At 34.6% G+C, this 24,427-nt stretch overlaps 1 protein-coding gene across 1 annotated transcript in view; it reads left to right on the top strand.

The window, feature by feature from the left end:
• Positions 1 to 2,455: 2,455 nt before the first annotated feature.
• ogdhl (oxoglutarate dehydrogenase L) overlaps positions 2,456 to 24,427 on the top strand; it is a 47,310-nt gene continuing 25,338 nt past the window's right edge. Inside the window, exons 1-13 of the mRNA XM_056471594.1 lie at positions 2,456 to 2,583; positions 6,006 to 6,219; positions 8,149 to 8,316; positions 10,202 to 10,304; positions 15,797 to 15,912; positions 16,160 to 16,314; positions 18,409 to 18,555; positions 18,642 to 18,732; positions 18,831 to 19,010; positions 20,126 to 20,254; positions 20,364 to 20,543; positions 23,222 to 23,374; positions 24,028 to 24,130. Of these exons, the coding sequence (XP_056327569.1) occupies positions 6,016 to 6,219; positions 8,149 to 8,316; positions 10,202 to 10,304; positions 15,797 to 15,912; positions 16,160 to 16,314; positions 18,409 to 18,555; positions 18,642 to 18,732; positions 18,831 to 19,010; positions 20,126 to 20,254; positions 20,364 to 20,543; positions 23,222 to 23,374; positions 24,028 to 24,130 (1,729 nt within the window). The 5' untranslated portion in view covers positions 2,456 to 2,583; positions 6,006 to 6,015. The remainder of the gene's footprint in view (positions 2,584 to 6,005; positions 6,220 to 8,148; positions 8,317 to 10,201; positions 10,305 to 15,796; positions 15,913 to 16,159; positions 16,315 to 18,408; positions 18,556 to 18,641; positions 18,733 to 18,830; positions 19,011 to 20,125; positions 20,255 to 20,363; positions 20,544 to 23,221; positions 23,375 to 24,027; positions 24,131 to 24,427) is intronic.

Genomic DNA, 24,427 nt, shown 5'->3' with positions numbered 1-24,427 from the left:
AAATCCTATTGAACATCTCTGGAGAGATCTGAAAATAGCTGTACACTATCACTTCCCATCCAACCTGATAGAGCTTGAAAGGTACTGCAAATAGGAATGGGCGAAAATTCCCAAAGACAGGTGTGCCAAGCTTGTGGCATCATATTCAAAAAGACTTGAGGCTGTTATTGCTGCCAAAGGTGCATCGACAAAGTATTGAGCAAAGGCTGTGAATACTTATGTACATGTGATTTTTCAGGTTTTTTATTTTTTTATAAATTTGCAACAAGTTCAAAAATCTTTTTTTCAGATTGTCATTATGGGGTATTGTGTGTGAAATGTTGAGGAAATAAATGGATTTAATGGAATTTTTTGGAATAAGGCTGTAACTTAAAAAAATCTTAAAAGCGCTGTGAATACTTTCCGGTTGCACTGTAAATAAAGTGATTTTCTGCTCAACAAGCCTGTGTTAATTTGATTAAACGTACCTCAAAAGCAGTAATATTTTGAAATATTTTATAATTTAAAATAACTTTTCTATTTTAATGTATTTAAAAATGTTATTTATTCCTGTGATTTCAATGACGATTTTTTTTCTATCAGTACTCCAGTCACATGATCCTTTGAAAAAACAGTTGTTGTTATTATCAATATTTATTAAAAGTTGAATAATTTATTCAGCATTCTTTAAAAGGACCAAAGATCAGCATTTATCTCAAACAAAAAGCTTTTGTAACATAATACACTATACAATTCAAAAGCTTGAGGTCAGCAGGTCATTTTTTGTTCTGTAAATGCAGATCTTCTGAACTTTCTATTGCTCAAAAAAAAAAGTGTACTCAAGGGTCACTATCCTTCGGCTTAGTCTTTGATTTATCCGGGCTCGCCACAGCAGTATAGACTGCCAGTTACTCTAGCATATTCCCATCCAGCTGCAAAACAATATTGTTAATCAACAAATTTTGTTTATTTTAAGTAGCAAACATTTGTTTTTGCTGTACTTTGGATCTATTGAATGCATCATGTTTATATATATATGTTTATATATATATGTTTATATATATATATATATATGTTTATATATATATATATATATGTTTATATATATATATATATATATATGTTTATATATATATATATATATATATGTTTATATATATATATATATATATATATATATATATATATATATATATATATATATATATATATATATATATATATATATATATATATATATATATATATATATATCTTGCTGTTCTAAACTTATGACCTGTAAAGAAAAATAAGTGATCATACTAAATTGTTTATTTCAATTATTTAATTCTTCTTACTGACAATAGGTGAAAGCTAGTGGTTTGAATAGTTTTTCCCCCTCATAGTTACATATTTATATACTTACAGCAAAATTAAACTTTGTTGGTCTTAAACTGTTTCTGAAAATATTTTACCTTATATTTGCTGGGTATAGTTACTTAATGCACGCTTTCGTTTTATTTTCATTTTACAATTCCATATTAGCCATTTCATTCTCAGTTCAACTCTATTACACAGGTTGGTTGTTTCTGATCTCTACAAGAGTATTTCCACAGCACATGTACAGTATCTTGGGACATTCTACCAGAAACGTAAATTTTCATGTATGGAAAACGTGACTTAAGCTTGTCAACTTTAAAAAAATAAATAAATAAATAAAAAGTCAAACAATACAATGATAGAACACATCCTTGATCATTTTAAGTTGCTTCTCCGTCAAATGATGTCACTTCAGTCATATCTTAAACGTGTTTTGCACACATGTTAAATTTAACGCAAATGTGACTGGACTGACCGAAACATGGGGACAATTGTAAATTTATTAGTATGTATAGTTTTAGTATTTCTTTATAGATTTTTTATTTATAATTTTATGTTTTTATTCAATTGATGTGAGTTATAACAACTTAAACTTGCTATTTCTGAAGAATGTTTTTCTAAATAACAGTTTTTAGCATGACAAAACTATTAAAGCTGTATCTTCAAATGGGCTGAGAACAAGGACAACGACAGTTTGTACATTTGTAAAGCGTTTTCAATAAATAAAAACATAACAAAAATCTGAGAACCAAATGTATGGCATATTGCTTTACAGAGCAACTCACAGAAATCAACCATCAGTCCATTTTGGCATTTTTTGGGACGAAATACTTTTCTTTCACTGTACTTATGTTTTTATTTCAGGGAAAGATAATGTACATTTCTGGTAGAATATCCCTCTTGGATTATTTAGTCTACTATTTAACTCAATAGTGAATTTGGCTACCTGCCAAAAGCGTTGAGTGTTGGTGTAGCTACTGAACGTTATGCAATAATAACAGAAAACTGTTTAAAGATACAATGATGAATAAAAGAAACTTAAAGGCACTTTAAACCGACTGTCATTTGAGATGCTGCAGTTTCGAGCTCAAAGTGTCCTGCTGCAGTGCGCGTGCATGCGGATTACGGGACGGATTTGACGTTGCAGAGAGAATATAGGACACCGAGAACTAAACTCCCGCTTGAATCAAACGACAGACAACATCTGAACTCACGCGAACCGTCTTCATCTGCGAGCAGCTCAAGGTGAAATTTAATTGTTATGCCATTGCCATAGAGATGAAGCTACAGTACGTGAACACCGTCGTGTGTGTCGCGCGCGTGGAAACACACATAACCTAGACTGGTAACAGCTGTAACCAATCGGCCAATCGATGCGTTTTACGACTGTCCCGTCAGCTCATATATTTGAATCGCACAGGCTAGATATATTGGGAGTGATTGGGGAAGTGGACTTTGACGTTGTTCACGTCAATTTGTCATTGAAAGGTGAAGATGCCCTTTCAATACATCGATGGTAGTTGAAGCTCTGATATAAATAGATTTTTTTTTAAATCAGTGCTGTATATACAGTAGTAATCCATGAGAGCACCTGATGAGTCAACGAGGATTCTAAGAAATAGCCAAGTATACTTAAAAAAATATTACAGTTGGATAATCACGTCGTTGTCGTTAAGTATTATTATTATTATTATTATTATTATTATTATTATTATTATTATTATTATTATTATTATTATTATTATTCAAATCAAAGAAGGTGGAGCTTGATCCTTTTCTGATCATTGGCAATAGTAAATTTTTAAGATGCTTCAGTTTTTAACAGAAAGTAAGATAAGACGTTAGCAGCCAAATTTCCTATCATTTGTCTTGTTTTGTGATGGAAATTTAAAACCACCAACAAATACTGGACTTTTCAACGTAATTTATATAAAATGTCATTCAACTGAATGTGAGGAGACAAATCAATCTAATATTCTAATAGGCATGGGACGATAACCATTTTCAAGGCTATACCACGGTTTGGAAAAGTCAAGGTTTTAAAATCGCCAAAATGTTCTGTTATACCGTTCGATGTAAGATTTTTTTATTTACATTTTTTGTTTTGTTTTTTAGGGCAACAGTATCTCCAGCAGAAAAGATCTCCAAAGATGTCGTTTGAAATTGTAAAGAGAGATGGTATCACTTTATAATAACTACACACTAATCATTTGTTAAGCATTAGCAAATAGTGAGTTCATTGTTTGTTAAGCAGTAACTCTACATTAATAATTGTTGGTAAGCAGTTTGTAACTACAGCTACAAATGCTCTAATCTTGACTTATGAGCACATTTATAATGTGCCTAATGATTATGTTTTCATAGTTTGTTAATTATTCATTTTTTATTACTAAATTAAGTATCGGATTATTTACAAACCAGTTAATTAAGAATAGTTGGTGGTTTTTAAAGATTATTCAGAATGAGTTAATAAATGTTTAATAAACTATTCAAATTAATTCTTATTATTCAGCTGTATACTAATAGTTAATTTGGATGTTAATAAATGCTTTATTAACCCAACTTAGTCCACTTTTGTGACCTAATCTAAAGTGAGGACTATTTCTGCTTTATAAATCCCTTATAAATGATAATTAAAGGCTCAGTTATATTCTAAACAGGAAAAAAAAAAGAAAATAAAGACTTTATTTATTTCCATTCATTTGAAGATACAGAAATGAAACTGTATCAAATGAAAAATAAATCTTTGCAACATTATGTAAAATAAAATTACTGAACAATTTAGATATCGCTAAATAACTTTGAAATTTTTTATCATAATATACTGTTAAATTATTATATCATTGTCGTTTTATCAAATTTTTACAGTAATTTTACAGTAGTTCTATTTTTAGATAGGATTGCAAAGATTATTGTTCATTTGATACTAAGCCTATAATTGTCATTTATAAAGGATTTATAAAGCATAAACAGTACTCACTTTAGATTAGGTCACAAAACTGCTTAAAGTTGAGTTAACAAAGCATTTATTAACATACAGAGTAACCATTACTATACGCCTGAATAATAAGATATATAAACGTTAATTTCAACAGTTTATTAATCATTTACTTATTCTGAATGATCTTAAAAACCATCGACTACTCTTAAATACAAATGGTTTGTAAATAATGTAATACTTAATTTAGTAATGAAAAATAAATCACTCACAAATTATGAAAACACAATTATTAAGCACATTGTAAATGTGCTTATAAGTCAGCATTTGTAAAGCAGTTATAAACTGCTTACTAACATTTATTAATGTAGAGTTAATGTTTACCAAATAATGAATTCACTATATACTAATTTTTAATAAATGATTCATAGTGTGTAGTTATTATAAAGTGATACCAGAGAGGGGTGTTTTTGTTACTAATGAAAACAGCAGAAGTCAATGATTGATTTGAATTATTTCGCCTGACATGTTTATTGTTCCAAAATATTTTAAACGTTTCCCAAATTAAAACATATTGTGCTCAAAGTGGAAAAAGTTTTATTTTTTTTACCCAGACATTTAAAAAGAATATATTTTAGAGCAATAATCACAATTCCGTGAAATCATGATGTTTTTATCCAAGGTTATCATATCGTCAGAATCATAGATTCTAATACTATTTTGCCTCTCATTTTAAAATGCCCATTTAAAGCTAACATTTAAATAGAAAAAATTATTACAACTCTTCTCCACATCACATTACATGCTTAAATAAAATACTAAATAAATGGATATGTCGAGAGAAGATTGTGCTGTTTCTCTTTTTCAACAACAAAGCTGTATTATAGTTTAATGTATTTAAAGGAAAAGATCACTCAAAAAAGAAAATTCTGTCACCATTTCATTCTCCACTTGTTCCAAAGCTGTTTGAGTTTCTTTCTGCTGTTGAAAACAAAGAAATATTTAAGCTATTTGACTTCCATAGTATTTTTTTTCATCTTAATATGGATATCAATGGCTGATGGTTTATAACATCTTGTTTTGTGTTCAACAGGAGAAAGAAACTCCTGAACGTTTAAAACCACTGGAGTGAGTAAATCGTGAGAGAGTTTTCCTTTTTGGGGGACTGTTCCTTTAAATAAGACCGTTATATCACCTACCCTCATCCCTTTCACAACACAGTCAATCAATTAATCAGATACATAGTTACAGAAACTAATGAGAGCTAAAACATTGACATTTTGCATTTTCAACATTTACATCCACATTGCTTAAGACATTAAGCAAGACATTAAGGTTAGAAACTTGAATGAGCACCAAAACAGGGCCGTTGATCCAGCACTAACAAGTTTGCTTGTATAAAAATCCAAAATCAAACAAAAGGTGCTCAGGGGTAGCTTAAAAAATGTGTCTGTGCTCTTTGGGTAAGGGATTCATCAGAATAAACAGCAAAAATCAGTCCAAGGCATTCAAAAAATGTGGAAAAAATATTTAAAACATTTTAATATTATTTTTTCCAAATTTTTTGAATGCCTTAGTTTCTGATAACTTTTTTAAGTTTGCTTGATTATTCAGGCTTAAATCCCTCAAATACACTATTTCTGAAAATATTTTCATTTTTTAAATAATTTAAACATCATTCTCAAAATCTCGATTAATTCTGCCATGATACCTTTCTGTTTTCCGGCAGGTTTGCAGGCATGAGTCAGCTGAGGCCCCTGGCTGGTGCTCTGAGAAGCAGTAGCCAATGGATGAGGGGCCACGTGGGGACAGGGAAGCGAGTGTTTGTCCTGCGTCGTAACTGTTCGAGTGGGGCTACTGAGCCCTCATTGGCAGCCTGCAGCTCCAGCTACGTTGTGGAGATGTACTACGCTTGGCTGGAGGATCACAAAAACGTTCACGAGGTGCAGAGAACATCCATTAAAGGCACTTCCTTTCTGTCCTAGTTCAGAAACGAAGTGTACATGCTAATAACAATTATTTTCATAACAAAATTCATTACATTTCTAGTCTTTATCATGTTTACATTTACGTCTAAGTTTAGTATCACTGTTATTTATACACTGTAAAATCCAAAAAGTAAGGTAACTCAAACCATTTGAGGAAACTGATAGCAACAAACCATTTAAGTTAAAAAACTAATTAACTTAATTCATTTGAGTAAACGAAGCAATTCGAGCAGAGAAAAATCCAATAAATGAAGAGAACTCAAACCAATTGACTACTGTAAAACCCAATAAGTTAAGGCAACTTACTGTTTGAGCCAATTGCTACAAACCATTTGAGTTAAAAAACTAATCTATATGAGTACTGTGAACTTACTCCGTTTAAGTTGAAGAAATGAGGAATTTAGTTAACTCAGTACCTTCATCACGGAGTTCAAAACTCTTTTCAAATGAGTAGAATTGACTTTCAGTATATTTTGAGTTATCTACACTCATTTCATTTGATAAAGGTGACTGTTGGGTTTTTACAGTGCGGGCATGATTTTAGTATATTTACTGCAGCATGAGTCACCTGTATCATAAAGCTACATGGCAGAGTGAATGCTAATGTTAATCAGAAGCTCCTTTGGTTCAAAATATGATTCCTTCCATGTGTCATTGTCCAATCAGCCAGCAAATTTAATGCTGGATGAGCAAAACAGGTATAGCTGTTGCTTGAAGCTTAAATGTCCAGCCCAGAATCCTGATCTAAACCTGATTGAAAAGCCAAAGTTATGGCTAAGACACCTACTGCCACTGAACTGTAAAAGATGATCAATATCACAGCAGAGCAGTGTGACAAACTAGTGATGTCTCACTCATTTCATTTGATAAAGTTGACTGTTGGGTTTTACAGTGTAGCTATTGTTAATGGTATGGATTAGATTCTATTTTTTTTTTTCAGTAGATGTTTTTATTTAATTTTTATTTAAATTCGTTTTTCATTTTTGTAACTTTTGTAGATTTTTTTTATTTCTCTGCATAGTTATAGAAAGTTTCAGTGTTTTTAACTTATTTACATTTATTATTTCATCCTAAACAAAAAAAAAAAAGCATGTTGCTTTGGAGACTAGCTAGTGTTATTTATTTATTTAATTTAATTTAATTTTTAAATTTTATTTCACAATTATTTTATCACCATGTTTTTCCTGCATAGAACACAAATTAAGCTGCTTTGTTCAGTAGAAGTACATAAACAGCTTTTGGTAATGGAATGGGAATGACAATAGAGAGTGAATAAATGATACTTTTGTCTAAAGAGATAATCCAAAAAAGTAAATAATATTAATAATGATTTTCTAACCCTGATGTCATTTTAAACCTGTATTTCAAGAGTTCACACTTAGCCAATGCTTGATACCGATTGCAGGTTTGTCATGCTGTCCTGGGAGAGAGCACTGAGCTTTAAGATCTTTGAGCCTGGGGCTCCCTCCTGGTTAGTTAGTATAGAAGGGGGTCCGAGATCAGGTGGGTCTCGAGAGGTCTCCTAGTATAGGAGGGAAGGAAGGGGAGATGGAGTGGATGGGGGGATTCTTCAAAAACGAAAATAAGGGAGGTAAGGAAAACGGGCTATTTATGTAGGCTTGAATTCTTCTGATTGGTCTATCATTTGATTGTTGATGTGAGACCAGCTGTGGTCAATCATAGCACGTGATCCTCTCAAAAATTAGTTCATAAAATTTCAAGGTCTTTTTTCTGCACAACACAAAAGAAGTTACTGTATTTCTAAATATATTGATATACCAAATAATGTGACACTTTTGGGTGAACTATCCATTTAAGCTCTTGTTTTGAACTAGTAAATAGGAAAATGTAATCTGAAATATGCTTTTGCTCTGTTTGCAATAGTCTTGGGATGCGTACTTCCGTAATGCTGAAGCCAGCAGTTCTGCGGAGTCTGGAGAGAAGCCTCTGTCCACGCTGCTCCAGGGGCGAGCCATGTCTCAGACACCAGCCATGTCTGAGAAGGTTGTGGAGGATCATCTGGCAGTCCATACTCTTATTAGAGCCTATCAGGTTAGGTATTATAAATCCCAATGTATAATACAGGTTTTTATGTGTACCTTAGCGTTCATGCACAGTTGAAGTTACCATAAGGCTGCACTATTAATCAAAGGCAATTTAGGGTGCATTTTGTCAGCTGGTTTTGTAATCAGCAGTAAATCTCCAGCACCTGCTCTACCCAGAGTCGTAGTTCACTGGCAAGCTATTTGAAATATTGAAGTCGATTTTTATCGGCACAATTCTGAAATCAGAGACTATCATTCTGTGATTTCACGGCTGTTTGCATTGCTTCTCACTAGGGCTGCAACTAACGATTATTTTGATAATCGATTAATTGGGTGATTTTTTTTTTTCCCTGGTTAATCGAACACTCTAATAAAAACTAAATGTTTTTTTATTTGAAGTTTTGCTTATTATAACTATATAATACTGTAATTCATGGTATTATGTTCAAAAGTATACTTTAAAAATGCAAAAGCCTGATATTGAGTTTAATGATATGTAATGAATTTTGACATTTTAAAACTTAAATGAAAAACAAAGTTTGGTTTTGAACAGTAAACCTTCTGTAAATATCCAAAATATAAATAAACAGTTACAAATAAACAAGTGTTTTACTCCTGTTATGCTCACATTGTGAAATTAGGACATAAACATGGCTACAATAAGATATTAAGCAGCAGAATTTGTTGAAATATCAAAATTGTAATTAATAAACAGCAAATATTTCTTTTTGAAACACAGGTAGAAATCAGAAGAACAGGTAAACTTTCACTGCTAAGTCAGTGCACAAATGTAACGTTATTAACATTCGCTGAAAACCACAACATTGTCTAATTGTAATATCCTACTGCTGCTGTTTGTCAGCCAGGCCAAAAAATAATCAAATTACATTTCGATTAAGTTTTTCTTAAATATTGTGTCCACATTTTTAGGGAGCTCTTATTACAGAGATTAGTTTTATTTTTCTAGTAAGTTTGATGCTAAAATAGGCATGTGGCATCATTATTGTGAACTTGTGATTGAGTCAGCAGGAGTTTGAGCAAAGGTTCAGGCTGCAAATAGCATCATCGGTATTTGAATCTAATTCGATATTTCGGCTTCACTTTTCTACAGTCCATGGCTTATACTAAAATAAATGTTACTATGTCTACTGGCAAATTTATACATTTGTATTACATTCTATTGTAATACTGTAGCTTAGCTATGTATGTGTCTGACAGCTTTGCTTTCCTCCCTACCCACACTTAAAATTTTTCTGATTTTGATAGTATATAATATTATATATTACTGTAATTATTTGATTATAATTAGAGCTTAATTTATAGTTAAGCCTTTAGACAGAAAATGCTGAATTTCAGGGGAGGTTTTCCAACTCGAGAATTTAATTCACAATAAATTATTTTGATGAGAAAACCCAATCATATTCTCTAGCATTGGCACTGAACTGCAAAAAATCAAAGGCATGTCTGTACACTCGTACATTTTAAAGTGTCCCTGTGTAGATATGCAAATCACATGATTAATTCTACCCTAATTAGACTAGCTTTTTTTCCTTTTGAAAATGAAAATATCAAAGAGATTGCTTGAATCAAAACAGGTGGTAATATTTTCCCTGCTTCCTCTAATTAATTAGACGAAGTATCGAAGGGATTTATTAAATTCTGTCTTTTGGCAAAGCCAGCATTTTCTTCCCATCTCTTGTCACCAGCCTTTTGGGATTGTATGTTGAACTTATTGTGAATCCTTAGGAGATTTATTTGCATATGTCACACTGGTTCATATTTGTGTGGGTCATATTTCCTTTACTTGAGTTACTAACTCACATATAATACAGTATATCTCACTCTGTATATAGAGAAGACAATTCACATTCAATTTTATGCCTTTTGCTCAGGTACGTGGTCACCATGTAGCCCGACTGGACCCTCTTGGCATTCTTACAGCCGATCTGGATTCCTTCGTACCTTCAGATTTGATCACATCAATTGACAAACTTGGTAATGTATCCATTTAGTGCCTTCATAATTCATATAAACGCTCATTTCCTTTTACTGTCCTACTTAAAAAAGGATGTTTTGAAGACATCCTAGTAAATGCTGACTTAGTTCCTTGCTTGGGGCTCATCCTTAAGAGTGTTTTTTTCTGTTAGCCTTCCCCTCACCACAGTTCAATGATGCATCTGCTGAGTAATATACTTCTCTTTGAATATAATTTGCTGCTAAATATTTTGCATATTACAGACCTGGTGATGTGATGATTTAGTATTTTGAACAAGCATAAAAAATGCTATTAAAACAGTGAATACTTGAATATTTATTGCCATTCGCTTTTTCTGCAATATGCATTTATAGAGCTCAGCATAATTAAGTACACCCCATTTTGAAAATGAATAGTTTTATCCATTTCTCAGTTAATATAGGCAATGTATTTTGATGCATTTAAGAAAAAACTGATTTATTAAACAGATATATTTCTTAAAATAATATTTTAGTCACCAAACATATTTAAAAATTGAAAGATATTACAATTAAATTCAAGCAAAATATTGCAAAAACAATTACAACCTACAAAATTTACATTTTTTTTGCTTCTCTTGATTTTTCCTCTTTTTTAAATTTGTAGTTAATATTTTTGTATAACATATAAATTTGGGTGTACTAGTTTTTGGACCGTTATTGTAAGTTATTTTGTTAGATTGCTTCCAGATTTGGCTTCAGTACTGACTAATCTAATGTATATGCACAAATATAATACTGTATAGCTTCCTATTGAAAATATGAATTTAAAAGATAGATTTGTGAGGGGTGTACTTGTATATGCTGAGCACTGTATGTTAAAATGTGTTTATTTATGTTGAATTGTAAAATATGTTTAATTCTTGAGGAATTTATTGCCAGGATGTGTCCTGATACCATAATGAAGAATATATTCATTAGTATTCATTGTGAGAATGATTACAGTATGTAATATTCTGCCAAAAACTTCTACATACATATAGATATGTTTGTCTTTTATGTGGTCTTCATATACTTTGACTCTTTGTTGTTTATTTTGGCTAACATCAGCACTACAGTTCTCGCTTGCTTTACGAGTCAACGTGAGCAACCGGAGCTGTGTCTAATGTAATTGGTGGCTGACCTTAGCCACCCCAGCCTCTGTGTTTATACGTCACTGTAGCAACAAAACTGCACCCATCCGCTGCATATATCTCCTTTTTAATTATGAAAGGAAAATTAGATTGTTGGAGCCAACTGAAAGAAAGAAAGAAACTCCAGTTATTAGACCATTCATCAAATGACAAACTGTGACCTCCATATCATTAAAATGCAAAATAAAAACAATTCAATATGCTGAATGTTTAGAACATCTCATTTATATTCACATAAAACCAAACGCCATGCTGTTTCTGAGATCTTCCTGTGGTATCTTTTAGATCAGTCTTTTCGCTTTAGCTCAGGGCTTCCGAAGACCATTGGAAGTTGCTTCCCCGTCCCCATAATCAGAGCTGATAGCACTTCATATTATATAAGGATCAAGATTACCGTAATGAAGTTTAGTAACACTGCTTGTACGGTATCAGTGCTTGCGTTTTGGTGACTCATAGGGCTCGATTAATGGAAAGTGGGGAGGGGGGAGAGCGTGTGTGTCTGCTTTTAGTCGCTGTAGCTGTGTAAGTGGTCAGCAAACAATTCCTCATTGGGCCATTACAGATTCCCCAGTCTCAGACAGCGACAGGGGCTGGAAGGGAAAGCTATGCCCCAGACTCAATCGCGAGCACAGGTTAATGTTATCTGAGATAAAGGCCCATAAATCTTCCCCTTTGCTCCTGTCGGGTCCTATTGCCTTTAGTGTCGCCAGAGTAGAAGGATGTAGGACATGTTCTCACAACAGATCGAAAAAGAGAGAGTAATAGCCAGTGAGAAAACCTCTCAAAACATGCCTCTTTTACCACTCTCATCGTGTCGGTCAGGTCAGATTTTGTCATAGCCTTTCGTGCAGCTAATGAGGGCACGTATAGTCGACCAGTAGGCTCTTAATTTTCGGTTTGATGCATCTGTCCTCTTTATCTGTACAGTGGCTTTAATTACATTTGCACCTGTCTCCTCTTGTGTGTGCTCCTCTCTTGAGGAGACACAGTCTTACTGATAGACCCCTGTGTTATCTACAGGATGCATTTACAAACTACTGTGATTGCCTTCATTGTAGATTTTTCTTTCAGCCTTTAGGCATGTAACTAACCATGAAATTGGTCATGATGTTAGTTAGTATTTACATATCAGAGCTTCAGGCTAATACCGATATGGTAATTAATTTAGCAAATAATAAAAAAATTTTCAACAAGGATAGAAAATATATAAAAATCTTTGTGCCTCCTTATGCTGTTATGCTATAATTTTGTTGAATGATTGTAAAGGCATCACACTTACAGGAAAAAAATACAAAAAAGTGAGCATTAAATGTTAAAATCACACTGTAAAAAAATTAAGCCAGTACAACAAAAAAATCCTTATTTCCTTTTGCTTTTTCTTGTTCACTCAACTTTTGAAAACATCAACTGTACTGACCTAAAACTGTTTGTCAGTAATACAAAAAACATTTAGTTGGCTTAACATAAGATTAGTTTTCTGGAGAGGTGAACTGCTCTGTAACAAAACTTTAAGTTGTGCCAACTGTTGAGTAAACAATTTTATTCCATTATTTCCTTTCGTTTTTTCTCATGTACTAAACATTTTTTTTATTTTTCACCTTTGATGGATAAAACAGTAGAGCGTACAGACAGGAAAGTATGGGGTGATGAGAGAGGGGAAGGATTGGCATAAGACCTCGAGGCGGGAATCAAACTCGGGTCATTGCGAACACCGGAGTGCCATGTGTCGACGCACTAACCACTGGCTCCGATGTGTACTCAACATTTGAAAACATCAGTTGCACTGACCTGAAATGTCTGAAGTTGAGTGAACGAAAAACTCTTGTGGAAATTGGTACTAAGAAATAATACATTATCAGAACAAAAAAACTCAAACAGAGACAAATGTTAACAAAACATTTATTAGACACAATTAGAAACAGGACAGGAGGCAAAGCAACAATAACGGTAAACAAGACAAGAATCAAAACATGGCAGGACAACAGGGAAAAATGCTTTGTAATGCTTCACATGTGAAGCAGGCCTGGCTGTTTTTTCACTTGAACTATGTTTGTTTGTTCTGATAATGTTTTATTTCTTAGTACCAGTTAAAGCAATAGTTTTTTTTATTCACTCAACTTCAGACATTTTAGGTCAGTGCAACTGATGTTTTCAAAAGTTGAGGCTCCAAGGTTGTAGTGGTTAGTGTGTCGACACATGGCATTCACGGCAACCCGACTTCGATTCCCGCCTTGAGGTCCTATGCCGATCCTTCCCCTCTTCTCCCTACGCTTTACTGTCTATACTCTCTACTGTCCTATAAATTAATGGTGGAAAAAAAGAGTACACAAGAAAAAACTAAAGGAAATAAGGATAATGTTTTTTTTTTTTTTTTCACTAAACTTCAGGCATTCCAGTTCTGCAGACAAAAAAATTTTCACTTGGCACAACTTAAAAAGTTTTGTTACAGAGTAGTTTACCTCTCCAGAAAAGTAATAGTCTTATGTTAAGCCAACTAAATGTTTTTTGTATTGTTGACAAATCATTTTAGGTCAGTGCAGCTGATGTTTTCAAAAGTTAAGCGAACAAGAAAAAGTGAATGAGGATTATGTTGTTGTTGTTGTTGTTGTTTTTTTTTTTGTATTGGCTTAAATTGTTTTACAGCGTACATCTGAAATAGCAATAAAAATTAAAAGATAAATGTTCTTTATCCTACTGTAAACATTACAAAACCACAGTTTACATGATTTTATTTTGATTTTGTACAACTAGTTCTGTATAATTATATTTAAAATCTGTTTTTATAATACAGTTACCACACTATACATATTTTACAGGCAAAATGTCACAAAAATGTATGAACTAGTTACATTGTAAATGTTAAACCATTAAATACCATCCTTCCACTTGATGGATGACAACAACCATGACAGTAAACAGCACTAGAATGTTGCCTCAACCAATGGAGAGACAATGGAACTGCACTGCGATTTATTTTTAGCACAAGATATGATGATAACTCACAAACATATGCTTCTCTCTCAGCAGAGTACTCATACAACAACATACCTAAAAAAGAAAAAACTGAATATGAGCGTATGTCCCACATGAGAAGAATTACTTTGACAGGGAAAGAGCATGATCTCAAAATTTCCCCAGACTTCAGTAATTTACCATAGCTTCAACCAATCAGAATCAAGGAATGTAACTATCCAATGTAAAGCCACTTATAAAAGAGGAACAATAGCCATAATGGTAACACTTTACTTGAAGGGGTGTTCATGATTTTATATGATTATGACTGTCATTAAGTGTCATTTGCTCAGTTATGCCATTTGAAATACAAAGATGAAATATTATGACAACTTGATATAAATATACATAAATCTGTCTCAAACCTTGTTGCCATGAAGCCATCAATATGTCATGAAATTTCTAACCGCATCATTCCTATTATTTTTGATCTCAACTACAGTTTGACAAGCTGGATTTGTCATTAAAATGCCATTAAATATTAATGATGTGCTTAAAAATAATTTGACCGAATAATGACACTTTTAATGAGACATTTTAATGGCAAATACATTTTGTTCCACTGAAAAAAAATGATCAGAAAAATATTCATGACACATATTATACTGGCCTTATGACAATCATGTTTATGATAGATGTATGACAAGTTATGTTGTCTTGACAAAGCTAAAGACTTTGTGATGCGTTTGTTTATGTCAAGTTGTCAAATGTTATGCATTTGTTTATGCCAAGGCTTGTGATGCATTAGTTTATGTCAAGTTGTCATAACAAACAATATCATCTTTGCAATTAAAATGCCATAATAACTGAACTAATGACTTCTAATGACAGTTGTCATAAGCATGCATAAAATCTCATTCACATTCATGACATAACATATCATGATTATAAAGGTTTTGTAACAGTCTTATGAACACACCTTCAAGTAAAATGATACTGCAATAATTTATCCAAGATCCAACAGGGGTTGTAATTCATCATGTGTTTACATTGAAAACAATAGAAAAGTAGCACATTGAAATGGAAAAAAGTGTTCTGTGTAAATGAGCCCTTGGCAAATGGCAAACAGCATGAGCTGTGATCTCTCATTGACAAATACATGTTTACAATGTTTTTATATATATAATATATGTTTAGTTTTACTGTTAAATTGACTGTGAAATACATGTTCGAGTCAATATTTGGGTTCATAATAAACACATCTTTACTTTGCTGTATATCATAATATATGATTTAAAAAGGAACATGGCTAGGGGTTTCTTACATTTCATTACAGCATAGCTTTATTGATGTATTTGCTTTAATATGCCTCTCCTCTTTAATCTTCAGCATCGTACGGCCTGGAGGAATCTGATCTGGATAAATCATTTCAGTTGCCACTAACCACATTTATTGGGGGAAATGAAAACACACTCCCACTGAGAGAAATCATACACAGACTTGAGGTGGGTAGATGCAGGATTACTGCAATATTACCCGGTATTTGAGTAGAAACACTCCTTCCTCATTTCTCATTAGCTGGTTTTGTGCCTGAATTGATTCAGATATGACATTCACTAGCTATTTTGAAAGGATGTAATTTAAGCCAATATGACAAGCTCATCGTTTATATTATGTTGAGGCTTAATTATACTTCAAAAGTGAATGCATTAATGAATGAAAGGGTAAACTGGATTTGCTGGAATGTTTTAGACATCCTACTGTGGTCATACGGGAGTCGAATTCATGTTTATCAATAATATGGAGCAATGCCAGTGGATCAGACAGAAATTCGAGACTCCAGGGATCATGAAGTTTTCTGCCAGAGAGAAGAGGACATTGCTGGCCAGGCTGGTTCGCTCAACACGGTGAATATCCTTAGAGTGAAGTACTGTTTATGTGGTGTTTTTGTTTACTTATTAGACTTTAATTTTCTCACTTAAACCACAATTTTTAAGGAAGCCCCAGGGGACATGGTGATGTTAAAAAATAAATAAATAAATGAGATGGGAGGATGAATTATACATCAGTTAATTTTCTCTTGTAAAGCTTCTGCATTCCTTTTTCAGGGTTAACTGTCTGGTGCTATTTGACCATTTTTGACTGGAAGAAATATATATTTTATTTGTCAAGTTTCACAAACTAATATTTAGAGGAGCATGTGATATGATCAACTACAGCTGGTCCTCATCGCTTATCATTAGCTAGCTTATCGGATCATTCCAAAATTACTATAAATATCCTGCCTAAACTTCATTCCCTATCTTTGTTTTGAAAAACCCCGCCTCTATCCTTCCCTGCTCCCTCCCCCTCAATTCTAGGATTGGCGACACAGCGGCTCAGTTCTAATTGAGCCAGTTGGCACTCTCTGTGTGGAGTTTGCATGTTCTCCTGTGTTTACATGGCTTTTCCCCGGGTACTTCGGTTTCCTCCCACATTCTAAAAACATGTGACATACGCAAAACAGTGACATAACCGTCACAAGCACCTAATGCATACATAAGCACCTAATGCATACATACTGTATCGGTTCTTATAGAACCACCTTATTAACCAAAGTATAGGTAAAAAACAAACTGGGGGGCTCTCGAGAAATACCGGATCTCGTATCCCTCCTAATGCTTATTGATCAGGCAGGAATCTTGGGCTCATCTATCTCCAAGCTCTGTGTTCTCTTGTGGGATATATAATATAATTATTGCCATCGAATCTACTAAAATACTAAATATAACTAAAATATGATTAAACAAGCAAAGTCATGCATCCATTTTTACTGAAGAAAAAAAATTGAGCACCAGAGGATTAAACCACAATTTGGCAGCCTAAGGTTATGTAACTACATGGTGGAACTGCATTTTGTTTTTATTAACTTAACAAATTAAAGTTTGCTAAATGGGGTGACTGGTGGCTCAGTGGTTAGCAATGTCACCTCACAGCAAAAAGGTCACTGGTTTGAGTCCTGGCTGCATCAAGAAACGACTTAAAACTCAACTATTTAGTCTCCACTTTCCTTCCTAATCTGTAACTGCCTCTCTGGCTATACCACTAACTGTACTCTCTCAAAAAAAAAAAAAACATTACTAATGCTTTGCTTCTTAGACTTTACACACCTGAAACTTGCCTATAGCACTTATTCACTGTTTCTCTTATAGTTGTGTAAATTGCTTTCTTGTCCTCATTTGTAAGTCGCTTTGGATAAAAGCGTCTGCTAAATGACTAAATGTAAATGTAAATGGATCAGTTGGCATTTCTGTGTGGATTTTCTTTCGGGTGCTCCAGTTTTCCCCACAGTCCAAAGACATGCGGAACTGGATATGTGTGAATGCAAGAGTGTATGGGTGATTCCTAGTGTTGGGTTGTGGCTGGAAGGGCATTCACTGTGTAAAACCAGCCTGATTTCACGAGAAAATGTAAGTATTTTACGTTTTGTCAGTTTAGTGGCTAATTCGTACGAATTCGTACGAGTTGAGTCGTACGAAATTGTACGATTTTACAAAGGAGGCGTGGCACCTAACCCCACCCCTAAACCCAACTGTCATTGGGGGATGAGCAAATCGTACTAAAATGTACGAATTAGATCGTATGAATTCATACGAATTAGCCACTGAATCAAGAAGTTACGAATTGCCGTGATATTGTGTTGGTAAAACATATATTGATAAGTTGGCAGTTCATTCAGCTGTGGGGACCCCTGTTTCATACAGGGACTAAGCTGAAAAAAAAAATAATGAATGAATGAATGAAAATTGGCTGCAGTGTGTGTGTGTGTGTGACTGAGGGTGTATAGATGTTTCCCAGTACTGGGTTGCAGCTGGAAGGGCATCCACTGTGTAAAACGTATGCTGGATGAGTTGGCAGCTCATTCCGCTGTGGCGATCCCTGATGAATAAGAGACTAAGCCAAAGGGAAATGCATTAAGGAAGTTTGGTAAATAATTTGTTAAACGTGATCCATTGTTCTAGGTTTGAAGACTTCCTTGCTCGCAAATGGTCTTCAGAGAAACGCTTTGGATTAGAAGGCTGTGAGGTTCTTATCCCTGCACTGAAGATGATCATCGACAAGTCCAGTGAAGCCGGTATAGAAAGTGTAATTATGGGAATGCCTCACAGGTATGTCTATAACCTGCACCATTCAATCTCACACTGCTCTTATGAATTCACCCCAGCAATAATAACACAACCTCTGCTTCACAAAGGGGAAGACTGAACGTTCTGGCCAACGTAGTTCGCAAGGATCTGGATCAAATATTCTGTCAGTTTGATCCCAAACTGGAGGCTGCAGATGAGGTGATTTAGTTTGAAGAGAGAGGATTTTGACGTCTCAAATACTCCATTCTCTTATGGTGCTTTTTCTGATGTAAACTTTACACTTTAATCTACTCCAGGGCTCAGGAGATGTGAAATATCACTTGGGGATGTACCATGAACGGATAAACAGAGAAACGGATAAGAATATCACATTGTCACTGATGGCTAACCCATCTCACCTTGAGGCTGTAGATCCTGTCGTTCAGGGCAAGACCAAAGCAGAGCAGTTTTACAGAGGAGACACTGAAGGAAGGAGGGTAGTACATTTATCTTCACACTATCATTACAAATAAAAAAACATAACCACATGTTCTGCTTTTTCTATTGCATAATGGCTCAGCATTTTGGCAAATTAGAAGAATACAAATGCACACAATATTGGAAAACACTATTAGGAAAAAAGATGGCTTGAGACTTAATTTGGAAAGTAACTGTAATTTTGGATTGATTGTGGGGTGATTTTAGGGTAATGCATCTTCATGAAGTATAATAAATTCCAAGCATTGATAAATGTAATAAAGCTAAGAAACAAATTAAATAAACAGTGCTTTGTGGCTTATATTCTGAAACAGAAATGTAATAATTAAATGTAAAATAACACTGTATAATCCTCATTTTATAAATAAATACAAATGATTTTTGTTAAAGCTACAAATTATATAATTTCCCGTGCCAGAATGCTTTAATTTTAAATGCTTTCAAAAGCTTTCCTGCTTCTCCTATTTTCAAAATAAGAGTCCCACATACAGAGTAAGTTTATTATAAACTTTGATACACTTAAAATAAGGGAGGAAAATTATCATTGTTGTAATCTCAAAATGCAGCCTGGGACAAGCATTTTAATAATCCCATGTGCAACCGTCTGTGTTTTGATTGCTGATCTCCTGATGACGCAGCAGCAGACTGAATGACGGAGAATGTCACCTAAACTACGTGCAAATCTTTAAGGCATACCTCAGGAGTAACGTAATAGTCTGCTTTGTTTTCTGAGTGGCCTGCTTTTCACCTGAGGTTTACAATTGCAGAATTTATACAAGAATGAGGAAACGTATTTGAGGCTCATGGTATGGCCAATTACATGTACTGAACTCTTATTGTTTGACTATGCCTAGGTATATTCAGATTTTCAATACAGGGCACCTTTAAAAACACATTTATACTATAAAATGTATTAAATTATAAACTTTTAATCATTTATGGTTAAACTTTGCAATGACTACACAAATAATTTGTATTCTGGACAAGAATACAAATCCTTACTTGACATTTCACACTGATGTGCACATTGCGATGTTGATCCTGAAATTATATATTGTGCAGCCTTGATATAAATTAATAGTTCAAGTCATGAATGAATTTGATTTCTCTCCAGGTGATGTCCATTCTCATGCATGGTGATGCTGCGTTTGCCGGTCAGGGAGTTGTCTATGAAACCTTCCATCTCAGTGAACTGCCTTCATATACTACTTATGGCACCATCCATGTTGTTGTCAATAATCAGGTTAGCATCAAACATCAGATTTTCCTATTAGAGTCCTGAGGTGAAGCAGGATCGTAACCCCTGACCTTTAGCATGTTGTAGATTGATGAGTGTTATCTGATGTTACCAGATTGGATTCACAACCGATCCGCGAATGGCACGGTCATCGCCCTACCCAACAGATGTGGCTCGCGTGGTCAACGCACCCATCTTCCATGTCAACGCTGATGACCCAGAGGCTGTGATGTATGTGTGCAAGATTGCAGCAGAGTGGAGAACAACTTTCAACAAGGATGTGGTGATTGACCTGGTAAATTCTGTGAAGACACATCCTACATATCACTAAAAATTTTATTGAACGTGAAGATAAATCACTTGAAAACTGCTCCAGTGCTTGACTAAAGATCCATTTTCACGGTTCAAGAATCATGTTTTCTCTTAAAACTTAGGAACTTCAATCTGTAAAGGTGTTGCAGGGTCTCAGTTAACAGATTTTAAAATAAAACTATTTAACAATTTTTTCATTAACCCTTAACACTCATGGCCCATTTCCACTGAGTGGTACGGTTCAATACGGGTCACCTTTATCAGGCTTACGTTTTCACTACCAAAAAAGGGTACCAATGGTACCCTCATGGTGGGGGTGGTGTACAGAAAGTTTTAGTCAACGTCATTCTCGCTTGAGGAAATATCTAAGTAAAGCTGTCATTCACATATCATATGAGAAGCACTTCTTACAAAACAGATGCTTTACACACACAAATACTTGTGTATAAATGTTTATTACTAACCTTTCTATGAACATGATTTCATTATAACGTCAGATCAATGATCAGTGCAAAATAGCCTACTCTAACATCGGCAATTATATAAAATAAATGAATAAATGCAACATAAATGAACACATACTGACCCTTACGATCTCTGATATGTTACCAATTACAAAGAAACTACACATAGCATGCATTTAGTTCTTATTTGGGTTCGTAAACAACACGCAGCATATAGCCCACATTCAGTGCAAACCTCTCATTTGTGTCTTTAATCTTCACCAGAACATGTAACCTCTTGTTAGAAAGTAATTCTGTCATTTCGAGTTCATAATAGTCCAAAACGTGATGATAATAGTTAAACATGGAACTGTGTTCATGTTTTAGGTTGCTGAAAGAATAATTTGCTCCTTTGCTTTTTCCGGCTCCTCCGTTGTTTTTTTACGTTTCACTCTCGCGTTTGTCCGTTTCTGAAACGATGTCAGAAGCACTTCAATAATCACACGCACGTTATTATCATCAGCTCAAGAAGTTCGTTATTTCAAGAAAGTGAAAGCGCTCGCACTTTTAGAAGGCTTCGTAAAACAACAACAAAACACGCCAGGTTTTGTTCATCTTGGCTGTTCATCAAGACGACGACAAGGTTTGTTCGAGCTCGGGTCGACCATTGCTCGTTATCATATGTATATAGTATTACGATGTAATGTCTCGGCTGTGTATTTAAAATTTGCGCTTCCTTTGTTTTCATTCTCCTGGCTTGTGAATGCGCAAGTGGCGCTTCTCTGTAAACCAATATCGTTCAGCTGCGCGTCTAGCTCTGCCTTTTGGTACACTTTTGTTGTGCTAGGTACCCTTTGGAAAGGGTACCCAAAAAGTGGTACGGTACGGTTCACTTTTAGGTACCTATTGACAGTGAAAAACTGCCTTAAAAGTCCACTGACCCGTATCGTACTGTACCACTCTGTGGAAATGGGCCAATAGTGTACCAACTCGTACCGTTCCACTCAGTGGAAATGGGCCAATACTGTCAGCTTTTAACAGACAAGCACCAAACACTGAATCCCATTTTTAAAATTTTGGTCCCACTTTATATTGTGGCCTGAATTACTATGCATTTGCATTTAGTACACGCACTTATTATGTACAATCAGGTTTTTAATATTACACATGCAATTAATTTCTGGAATTACATTTACACCTTACCTAAACATACCCATACCACCAAACTTGTCCTTGTCCCACCTCTAAAAGTGCTCCAAAAGTGTTGTGCAAAAAAAAAAAATTAACACAACTACTTCACTGTATTCATTTTTTGATGTTAGTACCTGATAATTAAGGACACAATACAAAGTGGGACCCTTTTTTAATATACTGCTTTTGTGACATTTAATGCTATTGAAAGGAAATGCTACTTGAAGATTTTTAACAGTCAAGTCAGCAATCAAATACCTTGAGTTACACTTTCTTATGAGTAGCCTGTCCATTAAAAATAAAGACCTGCACTGTGAATAAGAACCTTAAGTGGCATGCAAACTTAAGGTGGTTGTGCTGTATGGGCTGACTGTGTGAGGAAAAAGCTTCAACAGAGAATGTACTTCTTAAAGAAACTATTATCTTTTAATGTTGACAACACATTGTTGATCATGTTTTATAGTGCTTTTATTGAAAGTATTGCAACATTTTGTGTAATCTGTTGGTCTGGAAATGCTTCTGAGGCCCAGAAGAGGTCACTGGGGAAGAGGGTAACAACAGCCAGTAAGTTGTTGGGAATAAAACTAAAGAGCATTGATAGTATATACAGAGTAATATATAAGGTTATTATGATTTTAAATGATGAGAGACATCCTTTATCCTTTATTAAATTCCTCCTCCCTCAGTTGACATCTATCTATCTATCTATCTATCTATCTATCTATCTATCTATCTATCTATCTATCTATCTATCTATCTATCTATCTATCTATCTATCTATCTATCTATCTAATGTTCTTTTCAGACTGGATCTCATTCTGTGAGCTACTAATAATGTCTGTTTGAATTTACATTTTTGGCTCTACACACCTTAGTTAATTAGATTTTTTTACTCAGTTGAAGCACAAAAACCTTTAACTACATTTTATTAAAGAGCAGAAACAGGAAGATTCATGATGCTGAATTTGTGAATGATCTAGTAAAATATACATGTATATTAACATTATTTATGTGTGTTATGCTGTAGGTGTGTTACCGTCGGTTTGGACATAATGAGATGGATGAGCCCATGTTCACCCAACCCTTAATGTACAAGCAAATCCGCAAACAAGAACACGTGCTGAAAAAGTATGCCGACAAGCTCATCTCTGAGGGAGTTGTAACGCTGCAAGAGTTTGAGGTTTGTGTCTCGCCCTATGGAAATTTCATTACTGCGTCATTATGCAACGTGAACATGTCCACCTGCTGTTGTTCCTCCCGCAGGTCATCCTAATTGACCTTTTAACTGATCCAAAGCATCTTTTCCACAGCTGTTGTTTGTTGTCCCGGCCTATTAGGAAGTGATGTTTCCTGTGCCGCTTGTATATTGTTTCCTGACAATTGATGGAGGCTGTGTTCAGATGCTCAGCCAATGTTTTTCGTTCTGGAAATGACACGTTTCATACTTCACCCGCTGACCCGAGCTCTCGTTCCCTGGGCTCGGAGCTCGCCACCCCTCCTCCTCCCGAGCAGCCGCAGATTTGTGTCGCTGTAGAAACCACAATCGTCGGACCAAACCATCCCTCCAGTGCGGATAGCTGACACCTTGTCTCGCCCGGCGACAGCTCGTTTTATTTACAACTGCATCCCTGTCACTCTTCACTCGCTGACATTCCTCAGGGGATTTCACTTAGAGAATAAATTGTGACTGGAATCTTGCTGTTTTCTCTACGCCGTAGCACATAGGTGCCATGAATCATTAATTAATAATTTGTCACAAATGTGTCATGTGTCTGGCTTTTGATGAATATAGTGGATGGCGGGCTAGTGCTGTGTTCTGTGAATTGTTTTCAGGAGGAGGTTGCTAAATATGACAAGATCTGCGAGGAGGCGTACACCAGCTCCAAAGATGAGAAGATCCTGCACATCCGCCACTGGCTGGACTCTCCATGGCCAGGTACATTTTCAGGACTTTATAGATACTAGGCATTTCTGGGTTTGCATTTAGATTTGTTTTTCTCAACATTTTTTGACTCCGAAGGCTCTAGTTGTCTAGCACTTTTGAAAACTGGAGTCATGTCCTAGGGCTTTTTTGTACTGAAGTTATTCTTGATGTTTTTAAAAAGTTTCACTTACAGAGGACAGACTATTCTGTTTATAACATGCTACCCATCATATGGATTTGCAAAAATGACAATAAAATGGTCACACTTTATAATAAGGTTTCATTAGTTAATGTTTTAACTAACATGAC

The sequence above is a fragment of the Danio aesculapii genome, chromosome 13 (genome assembly GCF_903798145.1).
Source record: "Danio aesculapii chromosome 13, fDanAes4.1, whole genome shotgun sequence".
NCBI classification, from domain to species: Eukaryota; Metazoa; Chordata; class Actinopteri; order Cypriniformes; family Danionidae; genus Danio; species Danio aesculapii.
Note: the sequence above shows the minus strand (reverse complement) of the source record. Positions and strands in the feature narration are given on the sequence as shown.